The following is a 19,364-nucleotide window of genomic DNA, read 5'->3' on the forward strand; positions in this document are numbered from 1 at the left end:
TAAGTGTCAAACTTCATTCTAAGTCACTTATGTGAAATATGTGGTGGGGTTCAAAAAAAAAAAAAAAAACTATTACACAATTTTAATGTCATAACTGTGATATGACAGTGTAAGTGGTGAAGAAAAAAAATTATAGATTCATGTATAAGTGATAGACAATCCCTCAAAGTTTGAGGCATCACAATTGAGTAAAATATTTTGTGAAATAATTTGTGTTCCTAAAACCACATGTTCCAAGTCGTAACTTCAAGGGGGAAATAATTTCAAAAGTTAATTGAAATCTTGGGAAAGATGAGGAATTTTGCCCCAAGCGGACTTCGACTCCGAACTCACCCAATCACCATGGGCATGCCTCTCAGCTAAGAGGCAAATTGCAACCATATTAACGGTTTTTTTTTTTTTTTTTTGTGTGTTTTTTGTAGGAAATTTTATTATTATGCTAAACATTTACAATTGGTGACATGTTTCACCACTCAAATTATGGTCATGGACTCTTATCAAAAAGAAAAAATGATTGTGGTCTGGAGATATAAAATGCATACTAGTGACAAATCATAACAAACCACAATTTCATATGAAATTACAATTTTCACGACAAATTAAAACTAATTGATGGCATCTTAGTATTCACTATTCACACAAAAAAGAAAAGTAATTGTAATGTTATATCATATACGAACAGGATGCAAGGAAGTTAGTTCAATAAACGAGGTCCAAAATGTTTTTTTCCTATTAAATGAAACTTACAAGGAAATCCCAACATAGCGGACCATAGCTACCAAAACTCCCTACATCATAAGCCAATCACAGAGATATATATACCAAAACTCTCTCTCATGAGTTAGATCTGAACAAAAACTTCTTACCATTTTCTCAACAAAAAAGAAAGATCTGAACAAAACTAATTGTCGTCAGCATCTTTCAAAAATCTTGTACAGCTTCTCCAGTGAAGCTACCTGTAAAAAGCAGGGGTCATACATCATTTTCCATTGCTAGAAAGATAATAGCCAACTAAAAGAACACCACTCCCACCTTCCACAGCATCGTTGCTAATGTGTTTGCAATCTTTAGATTATGAATTGAATACATATGATAGCAAAATGATTTATGATTTATTTAAAAAACAAGTATTTATATTTGAAACTAAGTTGGCTGTAGTGTCTAGCTCTGTCCATAGAGTTATGAGAAATGTTATGTTCACAACATTTTCACAACACTTTCACAACAAATTACAAGTGATAAATTATTATTGATTCTAATTTGAAACCACAACTTAAATTATTTTTTTTGCCCACCCATAACAATCAATAACAACCTACCACTTAGGATTTACTGTGAAAATGTTATGGACATAGTATTTCTCTATAATATATGGCCATTTGTTCACACTGGTTTCACCTGGCTCTGTCAACAGCGGTTTAATATACGTTGCCAATGTCCACTCACGGGACTGTACATGCAATCAATGTGCCACATGCTTGACCATGATTTGTTTGATTACCTATTTATGTATAGGAGTTCGACAACCTAAACTAGTGTTTGAAAGAAAATCATTCTGTTAACCAATATTTATGTATATATTATTTGAAAGATATCTTTTAACTCTTCATGTATCAGTTTAATTGACCATGTTTGTTTTCAGTCCAATTCAATGGATTCAAAAGAAATATCTTTTCTCATTATTGCTACATTAAATTATCTAGAATTTCAGTGCTTAGTTCTATGATAAAAATAGAAAAAAAATAAAAAAACAAAACAAAAACTCATATGTTAGCTTGGACTTTCCATTTGAGTACTATGTATTTGTTATTGAAATGTCAAGCCCACCCCATTCGAGCATTTTCAGATTAAGATTTAGAGCTTTAATGGGAGATTTAATGTGATCAACTATTCATTTAATCGCAAATAATTGTTCATTAAGTATTTGGAACTTTTCATTGTACATTGGAGACTCTTTAGTCATTGTGAAGTTCTATCTAGAATCTTTTAAGGGTAGGACTTTGAAGAATTGAGATTTTATGATGGAGATATTTTGACAAAGATCCTTATTAAGATGTAGTTTTTCTCTGTATATTTATGTGTAGGAATAAATTTCTGTAAGGTTTGATATATAGAGATATAGGTTTAGGTCATGACCGGTTATTTGCAATGTTCATCCTAAATCAAAATTTCTTGCAATCAACACTGATTCAAGATTAATTTATAACATCCATACAACATTCAAGGTCAAATGTTGAAATTAAAAAATTAGTGGACTGATTCGGGTGAACATTTTACTAATTTTTAGTGGTGGGATGAACACTGCAAATTAATCTTGAAGTGTGGTGTTAATTAGGGGGGAAAATGTAGTTTAGGGTGGTTTGTTGCAAGCAGTCTACTGCATATAGAATCGGAAAAAATGCCAACACACCCCTTGAACTTTGGAGTAGTGACCAAGACACCCTTGAAACTTTATATTGGCCAATTTACTCCTTAAACATCTCACACCTACCAAATCAATACGTTAGTTAGTTTAACGTTAAAACACTAACGGAATGGGCACATCAGAGACGCATGTGAAATCCCGTTTCAAAGAAACCTAATTGAAAGAAGAAAGAAAAGAGACCAAAGCGTCTGTGATGGAGGAAAAAAAATGGTGAAAAGGAAAGATGTTTTAGAAGCTATAGAAAGCTAAGGACCCGTTTGATAAGAGATTTCTAGTAACGTTGTTTAAGTATTGTAGAAATACGTGTGTGTTAAAAAGTGTTGTGGAAATATGTGTTGTAGTGTTTAAACAATGAAAATTGTTGTTTAAACAATAGTACCAAATGGGCCCTAAGTTGCTTAAAGAAAAGAAAGAATAAACTAGCTCTTCAAGAGACACACTCTTGGAATAATACCTCATAGGTAGATTTCTTAGATTCAAATTCAACTAGTTACAATGAAGGCAGCCTTGCTTATTTATAGTTACATAAGCAAGTTGCTGAGTTAGTGACAAGAACCCACCACGTGGCTGCCATGTGATTTGGCCAAAGCCTAACTAACTAATAGGCTATTGCACTTATCACTAACAACCTATCAGCTAACTAACTTTTTGTTACAAGTGATAAAGGCTATTAAAAGTAAAACAAGAAATTACTTATTATACAACAGAAGCTAATAACAGATAGATTTAAAAATGAACTGCATCAGGACTATCCCTCTTTGGAACACACTTGTCCTCAAGTGTGGCTCGTTGTAAGCTGATTTGGTTCATGATAGGGCAGCAAGTGATGTCCATTGAAACTGTTAGAAATACGTAGATGATCCAGTAGCTTGACTTGGTAGGCATTATCATTGATCTTATGTAGTATAGGACAAGGACCAATCTTCTTTTGCTGCAACTTTGTATTAGGTCAAGCACGGTTCCTCTCCTTGGTCAGGATCACCCATACTAGGTCACCTTCCTTGAAAATCACTTGCCTTTTCTTCTTGCCAGCTTGCGCCTTGTACTTAGCATTGCTGACCTTTATTTTCTTCTTAATATCTGCATGTAGCTGTTGTATGAAGTCAGCTAACTTAGTGGCTTTTGAATGCTCCTTCTTGGGTAATGGTAAGCTTGACAAGTCAAGAACACTGGCTGGTTGCATGCCATAAACAATCTCAAGGGGAGAGTGTTGAGTTGTTCTATTGGTAGATGAGTTGTAGGCAAACTCTGCTATAGGTAAAACATTCTCCCATTCCTTAGGTTTGTCTCTTACAAAACACCTTAGGAGGTTGCCCAAGCTCCTATTGACCACCTCATTCTGTCCATTCGTTTGAGGATGGAAGCTGGTGTTGTACTGCAAGTCAGTACCAATTTTCCTCCACAAAGTCCTCCAGAAATGGGCAAGAAACTTGGCGTCCCTATCAGACACAATGCTGGTTGGACTCCGTGTAACTTATAGATCTCCCTGAAAAATAAACCGGCAATATTGGAGGCATCATTAGTCTTTTTGCAAGCCACAAAACGGGCCATCTTGAAGAATCTGTCCACTACCACTAGAATAGAGTCTGATCTTCTAGTAGTAGTGGGTAATCCAAGCACAAAGTCCATGCTAATGCTGGTCCAAGGCTTGTTAGGCACTGGATGGGGCAGACAATCCAGCATTGGTGGCTCTCCCTTTGCTTTGCTGACATATCATGCATCTTTGAACTAGTCTTCCCACATCCTTAAGCATGCCTGGCCAATAGAATTGTTGTTGTAGGAGTTGCAGTGTCTTCTGTCTCCCAAAATGGCCTTGGTTATGCACTTCAAGCAGAATCTTGTGCCTGAGAGAACATTTTGGAATACAAAGGAGCAGGCCTTTGAACAAGTAGCCATCTAGCAGGTTGAATCCAGGACAAGCAACTTCATTGCCTTGTTACAAATTCTGCATAATCTGAAACAACTTGGAATCTTCCTTATACTGCTCCCTAAATGCCTCAAAGCCCTCAATTGTGTTGTGCATCAGCACTAGTTAGGAAGATCTCCTGCTAAGACCATCTGCCACTCTATTAAGGACTCCAACTTTGTGCCTTAAGCTAAAGTTGAACTGTTGTAGGTAGACAGCCCATTTGGCATGCAATTTGTTGAGGGTTGCTTGGCTGTTGAGGTGTTTAAGAGCCTCATGGTCAGTATAGAGTATAAATTCTTTGTAATGTTGGATTACACGTGTGAGTGAAGTCTCACATTGAATAAAGATGAGAAGAATGAGTGGTTAATATAACATAATTGAACACATACCCATTGGGCTTAGGCCTTTTGGGTTAAAAAGTGTCTTTATATGTTATATTAATTACTTAAGGAAACTCCCCAAGGTGTTTATCTCCCCAATAAGTGGTATCAGAGCCCATGGTGGTGTGCGGCGAAGGTGGTGAGGTGTTCATGGTCCCTACCCAATGGGGAAAGAAAAAGCCTAAACGGCCCACACACAAAGATCTTGGAGAAGAAAAAAAAGAGCCCAACAAATAAATATTGCTAATGGTGCTAAATAATGGTGTGATGCAAGATTCCCATGGACATGGACGTGCGGGGTTCCCATGGATGTGCGTGCGGGGTTGACAAGTGGTTCCCATGGATGGCGTACGAGAGACTTATGGATGATGCATTGATGAAGTGAAAAGCCCATTAGGCAAGGGGGAGTGAGTAGGACTTGTTCATGGCCCATAGAGAGGTCTTGAAGCCCACAGAGAAGAAGAGACTCACACGTGAGGGGGAGATTGTTGGGTTACACGTGTGAGTGAAGTCCCACATTGAATAAAGATGAAAAGAATGAGTGGTTAATATAACATAATTGAGCACATACCCATTGGGCTTAAGCCTTTTGGGTTAAAATGTGTCTTTATATGTTATATTAATTACTTAAGGAAACTCCCCAAGGTGTTTATCTCCCCGACATGTAAGCCAAATAGTACTCCCAATGTTTTATTGCTTGTACTATGGCATAGAATTCCACATCATAGGTTCTGTAGTTGAGCTTGGCTGAATTGAGTTTTTCACTGAAATAGGCCACTGGCTTGCCCTCTTAAATGAGAAAACCCCCTATGCCAACTCCAGAAGCATCACAATCCAATTCAAAGATCCTTTCAAAGTCAGGAGCCTGCAATACTGGTGCTGCAGTAAAGGCAACTTTCAAGGACTCAAAACTCTGCTGCTTAGCCTCATCCCACGCAAAAGTAGACAACTTGAGACAATCAGTGAGTGGTGCTGCAATTGTGCTAAACCCTTTAATGAATCTCCTGTAAAATGTTGCTAACCCATGGAAGCTTCTTACTTCAGCCACAAATCTTGGAACATGCCAATCTAGAATGGCCTTAACCTTCCCCTCATCCATTGCAATTCCCTTATCAGTCACCACATACCCAAGAAAACCTACCTTACTTACCACAAAGGTACATTTCTTGGTATTTACATAGAACTTATCCCTTCTTAATAACTCAAACACAGATTGCAAATGATTCACATAATCATTCAAAGTCTTGCTATATACCAATATATCATCAAAGTAAACTACAGCACATACACCAAGCAAAGGCTACAACAATTGAGTCATTACTCTCATGAAAGTAGCAAGTGCATTAGTAAGACCAAAAGGCATGACAAACCACTCATATAGCCCACTATAAGTCTTAAAGGCAGTCTTCCACTCATCCCTTGGCTTAATCCGAGTTTGATGATAGCCACTTCTAAGATCTATCTTGGAAAAGATTTTAGAACCAGCTAGACAGTCAAGCATATCATCTAGCCTAGGTATAGGAAACTGATATTTGATTGTGATTTTGTTAATGGTTCTACTGTCAACACACATTCTCCAACTACCATCCTTCTTAGGGGTTAAGAGGGTCAGTACAGCACATGAACTAATAATTGGCCTAATATATCCCTTGTCCAATAGTTCTTGCACTTGCCTACTAAGTTCATCCTTTTCCATTGGTATCATCCTATAGGCAACCCTATTAGGTAATGCAAAACCTGGAGTGAAATCAATGGCATGCTGTATGTCCCTCATAGGAGGCAATTCAGTAGGCAATTCATTAGGGAAGACATCCTCAAATGACTTGATCAACTCCTTTATAGATTGAGGCACTATCATAGCATCTAACTCTACTGCAGTTAATAACATGTAAACCACACCAGTTGCTAGAGTTTCTTGTGCAAATTTCTTGACAATAAGCAAAGAATTAGGCTGTACAGTAGTAGGAGTTTTAAGAATCACATTTTCTTTCATGGGCAGTAGGGTGTAATGCTGTCCATCCTTGTATAAGCTGTAGGTGTTCTTCCTTCCATCATGGTTAGTGTGACTATCATACTGCCAAGGCCTTCCCAACAACAAATGGCATGCATCCATCTTCACTACATCACAAAAAACTGAATCTTAGAACTTCTTCCTAATTGAAAAGGAGACCATGCATCTCTTGAAAACTCTCTTATCATTGCCTGTCTTAAGCCATGTCAGTTTGTAAGGGTGAGGATGATCTTCAGTCTTTAAACCAAGTTTATCAACAACTTCTTCAGAAACCACATTTTCACAGCTTCCCCCATCAATAACTAAGTTGCAAATCTTGCCACCAATATTACAAGTGGTGTGAAAAATGTTGCTCCTCAACCAATCCTCCTGCTTCTCCTATTTTGGTGCTAACAAGGTCTTCTTCATTACCAAAGCCAAGCCCTCTTCCTCATCTGAGTCACCTATAACAATTTCTTCTTCATACATTGGAAATTCTTCATCTTCCTGGTCTTCACAACCTTCAATCATCAAAGCTTTACCCTTGCCTTGAGCTCTAACTCCCCCTTTCTTGCAATCTGTGGCCTTGTGCCCAGCTTCTCCACACTTGTAGCACTTAAATGTACAACTGTGTTGCTTTAGGGACTAGTTTGGCTACACTAGAAGTTGAAGGCAGACCTACACTCTCAATCTTGAAAGGTTGTGCACTATTAGTAGTTGGCCTTCCTTGAGTGCTGACTTGGGTACTTCTAATACCACCATAAGCTTGGAATTGCACAAAAGCTTTTCTTGCAAGTTGCTTCTCAAACATCAAGGCTCTATTGTAAGCTTTAGAAACAGACCACAGTTGGTGCAAAGATAAGGCATCTTGAATTGGTGGTTTAAGACCACTCAAGAACCTTGCAACCATCCGCTTTTCACTCTCATTCAAGTCTACTCGAGCTACCAGTTGATAAAATGCCTCTATATTCTCTTCCACACTACCATGTTGCCTCAAATTATGCAATTGTTTGTACAAGAACTGCATATAATTGAAAGGCAAAAATTGGTTTCTCATTTTCTACTTCATCTTGCACCAATCTTGGATCTTTCTTTTACCCCTCCTAACTCTTTGAACTTGGAGCTGTTCCCACAGGCTGAAGCTCTCCCTCTCAGCTTGATAGAGATCAACTTCACCTTCTTAGAATTTGGCACCTCATGGAAATCAAAGATTTTTTCCACTTGGTTAAGCCAATCCATGAATTCTTCATGATTCAAGTTACCATAGAACTTAGGTAACTCAATCTTGAAGTTTGATTCCCATTTTGGTTCTCCCCTTAGAGGACTAGGCACTTGCCTTGGAACACCTCCTCTAGGCTGACCAATTGGGTTACTAAAGTTGCTGTGACTGTCAGTTTCAGCATCTTCAATAGGTTCATCATCATTTCTAGGATGATAACGCCAGTTTCTTCTCACTTCCTCAGTCAAGGCAGCAAGCTGCCGCCTTAGCAGCTCCACAGTCTCCTCCAATGTCACTTGGGGTTCTCCTTCTTGGTGTGGTTGCGGCTACTGCCTGGGTTGAACCTGCCCCTCAGGTTCATGTACTGCAGCACCTTTCTTTTTCCTTCTGTTGTAAACTATTGGTGCCATCTTCACAAATTCTTAGGCTCACTAGTAGAGGATAAGAAAATGAAATCAAGATAGAATCTTGATAGGTTCTTAATGACAGAAATGAAGAAACAAATTTCAAACCAACTTGAATCCTAAGGATCTCAAGCTCTAATACCAATTTATGATGGAGGAAAAAAATGGTGAAAAGGAAAGATGTTTTAGAAAGCAAAGTTGCTTAGAGAAAAGAAAGAATGAACTAACTCTTCAAGAGACACACTCTTGGAATAATACCTCATAGGTAGATTTCTTAGATTCAAATTCAACTAGTTACAATGAAGGTAGCCTTGCTTATTTATAGTTAAATAAGCACGCTGCTGAGTTAGTTACAAGAACCCACCATGTGGCTACCATGTGATTTGGCCAAAGCCTAACTAACTTTTCTAACTAACTAATAGGCTATTGCACTTATCACTAACAACCTATCAGCTAACTAACTTTTTGTTACAAGTGATAAAGGATATTATAAGTAAAACAAGAAATTACTTATTATACAACAGAAGCTAGTAACAGATAGATTTAAAAATGAACTGCATCAGTCTGACTAGTTGAGAGGAGAGGGAACGAGGGTGGTAGAACCAGATCCACCGCAGCATAGTGCCAAGTTCTTTATCCCGCCTCCATCTTTCCTTCCGTGTTCCGACGGTGTCCTGGTAGTTCTGTTGCGTCGTCCAACAGCAAGTATTTTTTTTTTTTCCTTTCTAATGCAAGTATTTTTCAAGTATTCTCTGTTTTCCAATCCTTTAAAGGCAAGTTTCTGTTGCAATTTCTTGGTTTGGTTTACTTTTTGGGGTTGGGGTTTATGTGAGCTTGTTTGCAAAGGTTCATCAATTACTTGTCCTATCATTCGTATGATTCTTGAAGATTGTGAAATGCCCATTTCAAAACTGGTTTTGCAATTGATGTTTATGTGGCCAGTGTTCTAGTGAACACATGCAAAATGCAATGCTTTTGAGTATGCTATACAACTGTTTGAAATGCTTGAGAGTAACATGTGCTCTAACAGGGTTTGGTTTTTTTTTTAGAATTCTAGATGGGTTTGCTATTTTTTGATATAAATGTTGAAAACAAGTTGTCTTACCATAAAACGGTTAAGGCTCTTAAATTTATAATTGACTCATTTACAGAGTTGTCCAGTACAGATACATATGAAGAGTTTTGGATAAACATAGAGTTTGAAATTTAAATATATACATAAGCTAATAATATTTGTATTTTAATTTGCTGCAATCTGTTACTGTGTTGATAATTATCTGTGGACTGCTGCTATGTGTTGTTGTGTTGATCTTTAACAGCTGGTTCCATAATTGTAGGACTTTCAATTTGCAGATGAGGTTCTGGTTCTACCCCCTCTCTCTCTCTCCGCTCTGCCGGTCAAACACTCTAGTCTCTCTTCTTTCTTCTTTCTATCGGGCTTCAAATTATTGGAATTGAGTTTGTCTTTTAAAGTCATGTGCGTCTCACATGCCTATTCCATTAATGTTTTAACGTTAAAACTAACTGATGTATTGATTTGGCAAGTATGAAATGTTTAAGGAGTAAATTGGCCAATATAATAATTCAGAGGGTGTCTCGGCCACTACTCTAAAGTTTAGGGGCTATGTGGGCATTTTTCCCCATAGAATCAGAGATAAAGATTTCTTTGCAGTATTTGATAGAATGCTCCTTTGTGAGATAAAACTTACCTGCACAAAGGTTCCATTTGTAGCCATGGAAGCAGGTGGCTTGAAAAAGAGTCTCATGGATGGAAATAAGACATGCTGGATTGACCATTCACGTTGGGCCCATGCAGTCTCTGCCTCTGAAAGTAGTTCATGCTCCATTTCATCTTCAATTGTGACATCATCCTCTGGAACCACCACAAAGCACTATAAGATTGGAGCTCTATATGATAAGGGGAGAAAAAACAGAAAGTTGTAATGGCCCCCACGAGGGGTTGTGCAAGAAAATTTTCCTTGTTTTACTGGACTAATGATATTGTAAAGTTGAAATTTTAATTCCAAAAAGAAAGCCAATTATTGATAAATGCTGAGTTAGATACTGCATCACTTATGTCCCTAATCCAGATGATAAAAACAAAACAATTGATTTACTATATCTCTTATATATATAAAATATTTATATATTTACTATATCTCTCTCAATGTAAACCTAAAACATTTTAAAAATAAATAAATTGAGTTTCAAGAAAAAAAAAAAAAACCATTGCCAGCTGTTTTGGATAGGTCCGAATTTCCTACAATTAAGGGGAATTCTTTCATGGCAAACTTCTAGAAAAATCTATATATTGATCCTAACCTAATTTTGTGCTATAAATCATATTTTTCAACGAAGAGAACTTTTTTTAGGGGTTTTTCTGAAGAGTAAGAGGGTAACGGCAAAGAAGCTCTCTTGAAGGGCGACTACCTTGAATCAATTCAATTCTCATTCATACCCATTCATTTCCATAGAATTCTCTTAGGACCTAGTGAGTTCCTAACATCTGATAGACCTTCTACACTCCATGATCTCCTGAAAGTACTTGCTTTGTAACTAAAAATCTAAAGGTATACAACCTGTATACTCCTTTGATTCTTATATTGTATATTTTTTTCTCCTTTTTTAATAAAATATCTTTATTACTAATCAAAAAGATAATTTTTTACCAGGCTCACTTCTCTCTCACCATAATAAGCAAAGGTTTACATGAAACAAACATTAATTTTACTGCTGCTCTCCACAAATTAAATTGCATAAAATAATGACACCACTCTAAGCTCAGCAAACTAATAATGGAAAAATTAAGCATATGTCAAATGTTTCATCTAAACCACAACCACATCATTAACACCTCAAAGAGAGAGAGAGAAGAAGTAATATAACAAGGAACTATTTCTCACGACCATAGTAAGTGAGACCATGCTCATTAGCGAGCACCTAGTATATGGAAATATTTATACTTCTTTTCACATACAGAAGTATGAAATTCAGACTCATGTGACAAGCTACATCCTTGAAAGATTCACTAACGAAATACCGCATCTCAAAGCATACCTACTTCGAAATTTAGACAAAAATGGAATTGTGATGCTGGGGTCTTGGGTTGAAATAGGCGATAATGAGATATAATAAAACTTTTTAGTTATTTAGCAAACAAAAAATATGGAAGGATAGTCAAAACCACAAGGAACTAATTCTCAAAAACTATGGAATGTGACACAATCGAAAGTGTTATAAAATAAAATGTTTAGTTATTTTGAACAAAAAAAAAAGACACGCTAAGAAAACCCAGCAGTGAACAGTCATACCAATATTGTTAGAGGTGTTTTCTTCATCTTCAGGATTCCTGAGAGGTTTTCTCTTTTTGTAGTACTGCAAACCATCACCTGATGGGTTAGGTAACATAGGAGGATGCATCGCATAGAAGTTTCCTAGAGCAGCTGAAATTACTTGAAAGCACATTTTTTCATCCTCCCAGTCAACCTGCAAACAAAAAAAGTCATAGTAAGCCAAACTGATGCAGGAGTACCCAATAGCCTCATTTCAATTGCATTAGTTGTGCAAAGTAGTGGCCTGTCTATTGAAATCTAAGTCTTGCAGCCGGCATCAAATGACAAAATAAGGTCAGCTAAGTGTCCAAGGTGTTAGAGAAGCATTAGACATTTTCCTGATCATCACTCAGAGGCTTTATTAAAAAGGTTAAACAATAACAAAAAAGGAAAATAAAAGAAAAAAACCCTCCATTATTCCATGCACTATGCATCCCTAATCTACCTCCACATACTCCAAGAAAAGGTAAGAGTGATATCAAACTATTTTTAAATGACACAGACAGAGCAAACTTAGTAAAAAATGAAGAAAGAAAGAAACTATCTGTATAATGTCGAAAAAATTAAGAATAAATACTAAATGATTCAGTGAGCACTTCAATAATAAACACTATATAAGTGAGCTCCCCTAGGTAATAGTGGAATTAGTCCCCATTTGTTCACAGCCATATATTATAAGATTATCTCACCAATATGCATACCAGCCCCAAAAATATTCCACAAGACAAGTATTATAAACACTGATCGAGTATAAGTGTAGCGCATATGTGTCTGTATACATGAACATGTGTGTTAGTACATATTTCCAAGTGTGTGGGTGGTGAGGTAACATTATTCTCAGAGCAGAAAATGAAAATGCCTTTCAGATCAAGAATCATCATACAAAAGATTAATATTTTACTAAAACCATAGAAGAATAAGCAACTATAAACTTTAGAACCTACATCATTGCCCAAACAAAGTACAAATTCAGGAACACGATCCATGTCAGGTGTGTACTGGTCAAGTATGACTGGAATTCTAGACAAATTCCCATGTACATCAACATGAATGCTGAAATACTCCTCCAACATTTCAGCCTTTTGCTTGAGCAATTCAGTATTCATCTGGTGAAGCATCAAAGGACAATATCAGTTGAAAGTTAATCAAATATGGCTAATGAAAAGAGAAATTTTCTTGTAGAAACCACTACGAAATCTATGCTAAAAATGTTCTACCAGCATTCTTGATTAATATAAGAGTCATCAGTGCCATGCAAACTAGGTAAAAAGGGTATGAACCTCTTTAATTTGTGTAGGACAACAAAGGGTAGTAACAGGGGAGCATATTACTACTGGCTATTTTCTTGTGATCACAGAACGTTATATTCTCTTGAGATTGAACCATTTACTAGACCTGTGACTTGATCTCCCTATGGCATCAGGGGGAGAAGCAGCCACAGTATTCATGGTTCATCAAGACCTAAAATCAATTATAGTGCAAGGAAAAGAGTATTCAGATGATAAAAAATAATAATAATAAGAGGTAATTACACTAAACCCACCTGTGGTTTGGGCGAAAATCACTTTGCCTATCCGTGATTTAAAAAGTATCACTTAACCTACCTGTGCTATGTTCCGTTTGTTTTCCGTAACCCACCTCTGTTAAAATCAGGGGTAAACATGTATTTTTTCTCAAATTTTATATCTCTCTCCTCTCAAAACAAAAAATAGCACAAAAATAAAAGAGAAACAAGATCAAAAAGTGGTATTGGTGTACAATCTAGACATCATCTTTAACCACTTTTTTATAGATAGTATAACCCCCAATCCAACAAAAACTTCACAAGATCTCAAATTTCTAAACCAAACCCACAATTGCTTTTGTCCCAAAATCACTATAACTGACCACGATCTGAAATGGGTACCGACAAAGGCACCGACAATGTGATTGGTACAAAGAAGACTCTAGTGTTCCATAGAGGTCGTGTTCGTGATGGGGTCAGGACCAGTTGGGTTATGCACTAGTATCAACCAACAGTAACTCTTCCTCACCAGAGAGCCTTTGTCCTCTGTCGCTTAAAGAAAAAAAATGGATGAGAAAACTGAAGTGGCAACCTGCGATGAAGGTGAAGAAAGCAGCTATATTGCTTCTGATTTTGAAAATCCTGTGCCAAAGGATGCAAATCTAGAGGTATATGATCACACAGAAGAAGACTTGGAATCAGTCCTACAGCTGCTGCAGTAGCCGCAGAATTATGATGCCTCTTCCTCACAGCTTCCATTATACAATAAGCAGGGGGCACAAAAATGAATATTTTTCAACCAAAAAACAAAAAAAAAAAACCCCAGTTCCTAAAAATCAAAGTACCCATCCTAAAAACCCAGTTCCTAAAAATCAAAAAACCCAGTTCCAAAAAATCAAAAACCCAGTTCTCGTCAAAGTTTTCAAGGTCGTGGAACTCCCATCCACCATGACTTTTTTTTTTTTTTTTGATAGGTAAGAAAAATATATTCAAAAAACTGCTAGATGCCAAAAAAACACCAGCAAAACAAAAGAACAAAAATGAAAAGAAACAAAAAGAAAAACAAAAAAGCATTAATTACAGAGAAAAAGAGAGCTAAGGAAAAAAGGAATAGAGCCACTAGAAGTGAGTCCCCAAGCCCTAGCCCAATCAAAAAGGGAACCAGTGAAGAGAGCAAGCAGCTGGTCTTCAGATCTTTCCAGATCCTCAAACGTCCGCCGATTGCGTTCCTTCCAAATGCACCACATCAAACAAAGCGGAACTAGATTCCAAATGTTAGATGAATGCTTTCCCAACCAATTCCACCAACCCAAGAAATCCCAAAAGTCCTAAAGACAAAACACCATAGCCGATAAGCCTTTCCACAATGTAACAACAAATAATCCACTGTCTCACCGCAACAACGACACATAATGCACCAGTCAACAAAATCAAAGCCCCTGAGACTTAAGATATCTCCTGTGAGGGTCCTATTCCAAGCGGCTGTCCAAACAAAGAAAGAGACACGCCGAGGAGCCTTTACCTTCCAAATACCTTTCCAAGGAAAAGCAATGGAAGAAGAGCCATGTAACTTATGATAATATGAGCGGATAGTGAAATCTCCATTTTTTGTCAAGATCCATCTCAAACGATCACCATCAGTCACAGAAGGAACATAGGAAGCCAAGAATCGAAAGAAATCATCCACCACATCTGCCTCCCAATCATTAGGATCCCGAATGAAACGAACATCCCAAGTTCTCCTATCCCCTGCTCCTTGACATATCAGAGATGATTCTACGGATGCCTCTTTGTTTGCAGCAAAATTGTACAAGGTTGGAAAAGCCGAAAGGAGAGGGAGATCTCCGCACCACCTATCTGACCAAAATTTCACTCTATCCCCCACCCCCACCTTATACTGGACATATTTGTTAAAAACTTCCCAACCCATCCGGATACTTCTCCACAAACCACACCCATGAACACCCCTTACCAACTTAGAGGTCCACCCCGCCCATTCTTCCCCAAATTTCAAAGCTACCACCCTCCTCCAAAGCCTATTCTCCTCAATCCCAAAACGCCAAAGCCACTTTCCCAGTAAGGCTTTATTGAAAGTGGTCAGTTTCCTAATACCCAAACCACCGTTAGCAATAGGCAAACAAACCTTATCCCAACTCAATAAATGAATCTTAGAATCACCCCACAGGAAGTCCCTTTGAAGCTTCTCAATTTTGTTGGCCACATGTGTAGGAATGGTGAACAAAGATAAGAAATAGGTGGGAAGACTAGAAAGCGTACTTTTAAGCAGTGTCAACCTACCACCTTTAGATAAATACAACTTCTTCCACCCTGCTAGCTTCCGTTTAATTTTCTCCAAAATAGGGTTCCAAATAGAAGGGGATTTATGGGACACTCCTAACGGCATACCAAGATACGTCATTGGTAAGGCCCCAATCCTGCAACCCAAAAACTCTGCCAAAGCCTGCATATTATTTACCTCCCCTATAGGAACAATCTCACTTTTAGCTACGTTAACCTTCAAACCAGTCACAGCCTGAAAACCAAGAAGCAGCAGCCGAACATGAAGGATTTGCTCCACCTCTGCATCGCAAAACAAAATAGTATCATCCGCAAACAGCAAGTGGGAAACGCATTCCCCTCTACCCCTCCTACCATCTGCCTTAAAACCACTAAGTAAACCTGCCCCCTCCATTCTCTTCACCATCCTACTAAACACCTCCATCACAACTAAAAATAACAAGGGAGACAGTGGATCACCTTGTCTCAATCCTCTAGAACTGCCAAAGAAATCAGCTGGAGACCCATTAACCAAAACAGAGAACTGCACTGTCGAGATACAAGTACGAATCCAGCTACACCATTTCTCCCCAAAGCCCATTTTCTTCAACAACTTCAGAAGCGCCTCCCAATTCACATTATCATAAGCTTTCTCAATATCTAACTTACAAATCACCCCCGAAATCTTACTCTTCAATCTGCTATCAACACACTCATTGGCAATAAGAACTGAATCGAGGATTTGCCTACCTCCCACAAAACTATTTTGAGATTCAGATATCAATTGATCTAACACCATTTTCAATCTATTAGCCAAGACCTTGGCCAAAATTTTATATAAACTCCCCACCAAACTAATAGGTCTGAAATCACGAATGTTGGAGGCACCATTTTTCTTAGGAATCAAAGCTATAAAAGTAGCATTAAGAGATTTCTCAAACTTACAATGCTGATAGAACTCTTCAAAGACTGCCAAAACATCTCTTTCTACTACCCTCCAGCAATGATGGAAAAAAGCCATAGAAAAACCATCTGAACCTGGGTCTTTATCCCCTTCCATATCTCTAATCACTGAAAGAATCTCATCTTTCTCAAACCTCCTCTCCAACCAAACTCTCTCTGACTCCCCTATTTGGTCAAACTCCAGACCTTCCACAAAAGGTCCCCTATTTGGTCAAACTCTCTCCACCATGACTTGTGACCTTTACCTCAAATCTATGGTACCCATTGGAGCTCTGTACTCCCTTTCCCTCTGGTTCTCTTAACTCCACCTACATCTACCTCTCTGTCTCCTTCATCCAAATGCTCAAGGCTCTTATGCCGGTTGCGGTTTACTCCATCGGGGTTTTGAATACAGGGAGAGGTGAAAACAAAGGGGCTCTTTAGAATATAGGGTCCAAATATACGAGTTTTGATTACAGGGAGAGGTGAAATTAGGAGTTTTGAATATAGGGTCCAAATATTAATTTTCACAAAGCTCTCCCTTTTGATCTTGTTTTTCTTTCATTTTTGTGCTATTTTTTGTTTTGGCACTTGAACAAAATCTAAAACCCTAAATCGAGAACAGACACAAATACCTTGATTTTTTTTACTGAAACTACCTTCCCTAGCTTCGATGTTGCAAAACTTATGTTTTCTCCCCCTCTAGACACTCCAAACCATGAAGAATACGTTGATATCACCACAAGTCTCTCTCTCGAAAAGTTTCTGAGTTTTTGGTGTTTTGATTCGCGTTATGTTGTGTTTTGGGGTTAAGAGGTGTTTTTGTAACGGCTGAGCTTGAGATGGGTTACGAAGATTGACGGAAACATACCACAGGTGGGTTAAGTGATACTTTTCAAACCACGGGTAGGCAAAGTGATTTTAGCTCAAACCACAGGTGGGTTATGTGTAATTATCCCTAATAATAATTAAAAGTTAATAATGAAAACATTCAAGTAAATAGAAATGGTTTCCCTCCTTTTTCTAATATTCTCCTAAATCTGGAAGAGAGCTCACATCCTCAAAAGACTCTTACTCTATGATTGAGAAATACTCTATAGACATTGTAGATCTCACAAACCAAATCCATAATGTCCAGATACATGACTTGCCAAATCAACACCAGGCTTAATGCCAATAGAGCAACAATCTAAACCAGGGATTTTGTAGCAAACCATCCTCGACGAGTCTAAACATCTAATATATCATATAAACATAACTATATTCAATAATCAAAAATATTAGCACTCCCAAGAAAACCATAGCAGAAAATTTAAATAGTTCAATACATTATTTCTAACATCATTCAAATTACTTCAAGGGTCACTAATCAGTAGTCTTGAGAAATTACTCCAGATTCACTGCACTAGTGCTAAAACACTTGATTGAATGATATAGCACTGGTCAAAAGAGAGAGCAGAAACAAGTGAACTTGACAGCCCAAAAAGAGATACCTTCAAGTGACATTCCCAAAAGATAAACAAGTGATATTTGTTAAAGATATTAGTCTACATTCATTGCACTAGTACTGCAACACTTGTACTGCAATCCTGACGTACCACAGTCCTAAGGTTGATTTGTGTTTTAACTTAGGTTAGTATACTATATCTACCCTTCATTGGGATCACTGTAATACACACAATTCTGTATAGTAAAGATGTAGTCACTCTAATGCGGGAGATGCAAGAAAATTTTTATTTAGTATTATTTATGTTTATAAGTCAATTGTATTTTTATGTTTTAGGTCCTAATAGTTTATTAGGCTATCAATGTATAATATTTGGAAGCAAGGTTAAATTTTGTAATAAGATAATTAGGGTTTCCTACGCCAATTAGAACTAGGATTTAGTAATCCTTTATAAGCAAACTATTGTACTCCTTTACGAGTTAGTTGATAGTTTGATTAAATGAAAAAAAAAATAGCATTTTGGTCTCATTGGTCTAGTGCTAACTCCAATTCCACCCTAAGTGCTGACTCCTAGCGGTTTTCCCACTTGGTGCTGACTCCAAGCCAGGCTTAAGTGCTGACTTTTAGGTCATATCCCTTTATTTCCTATTGTTTCATTTTGTTCTAGTTGTCCTGCGTCACACTTAGGGTTTTCCCATTATGGACATAGGCCATTAAGCTGAACTACGTTAATCCCTTTGTGACAGACAATTGATATGGAATCAAATGTTTCAAAGAATTTGGTGGCAAATTTATTGAAGCAAAGAGAGAGAGAGAGAGAGAGAGAGGGAGGGAGATAATGAGCATAAAACATAGTAGATCTAAAGAGAGTGTAAGTTACTTCTGTAATTTTCTCTATTAAGTCATCATTCTCATTGCATTCAGGATCCAAATCCTCTTCTTTCAATGCCAACATAATCAACTCAGACAAAGGGGCCGGATCACTTAATTGTATTGCATTAAAATGGGAAAACCGGCGCAGAACTTGCTGGTACATAAGCTCTTTGCTGTCCGTGTATAGAAACATAGAAAAGTCAGGTAAATTATATAACAGATAAAAAATTCAGGGAGGCATGGAAATCACATATCTAGCACCTAGTGCTTCCAACACCAATGAATAATAATAATAATAACTACAACAGTAACTCAGTAAAAGAAATGCAAAAGTTGATTCTTATTTATTTATTTTTAATAAGAAACAAAACTTGATAATAGGATGGAATGGGAAAGTTGATTCTTCAGAATCAGAATCAGAATCAAGTACATCAGCAAATAGTTTTTTATGCCGCAGAATATCAGTGGCTAAAGTGTATTGATAAAATGCATACTGCAAAACTAAGGGGTCATTTGGTACATGTGTTTAAACACATGTTTTCAGTTTTTAAACAACATTACATGCATTTCCACACACTTTTTCACCCACACGTATTTCCAAAAAATACAAACAACATTACTAGAACAACGCTACCAAACGGCCCCTAAAGCTCTGGTCCAAA

General features: G+C 37.4%; 1 protein-coding gene across 2 annotated transcripts in view; it reads right to left on the reverse strand.

Moving 5' to 3' along the window:
* Positions 1 to 652: 652 nt before the first annotated feature.
* LOC115975553 (DNA mismatch repair protein MLH1) overlaps positions 653 to 19,364 on the reverse strand; it is a 52,997-nt gene continuing 34,285 nt past the window's right edge. For both annotated transcript variants that reach the window (XM_031096375.1, XM_031096376.1), the window contains 5 exons: positions 18,710 to 18,875; positions 12,604 to 12,765; positions 11,639 to 11,813; positions 10,037 to 10,200; positions 653 to 956 (listed from right to left, as the gene is read on the reverse strand). In XM_031096375.1, coding sequence (XP_030952235.1) covers positions 912 to 956; positions 10,037 to 10,200; positions 11,639 to 11,813; positions 12,604 to 12,765; positions 18,710 to 18,875 — 712 coding nt within the window. In that variant the 3' untranslated portion in view covers positions 653 to 911. The remainder of the gene's footprint in view (positions 957 to 10,036; positions 10,201 to 11,638; positions 11,814 to 12,603; positions 12,766 to 18,709; positions 18,876 to 19,364) is intronic.

Source organism: Quercus lobata, chromosome 2 (genome assembly GCF_001633185.2).
Source record: "Quercus lobata isolate SW786 chromosome 2, ValleyOak3.0 Primary Assembly, whole genome shotgun sequence".
NCBI lineage: Eukaryota > Viridiplantae > Streptophyta > Magnoliopsida > Fagales > Fagaceae > Quercus > Quercus lobata.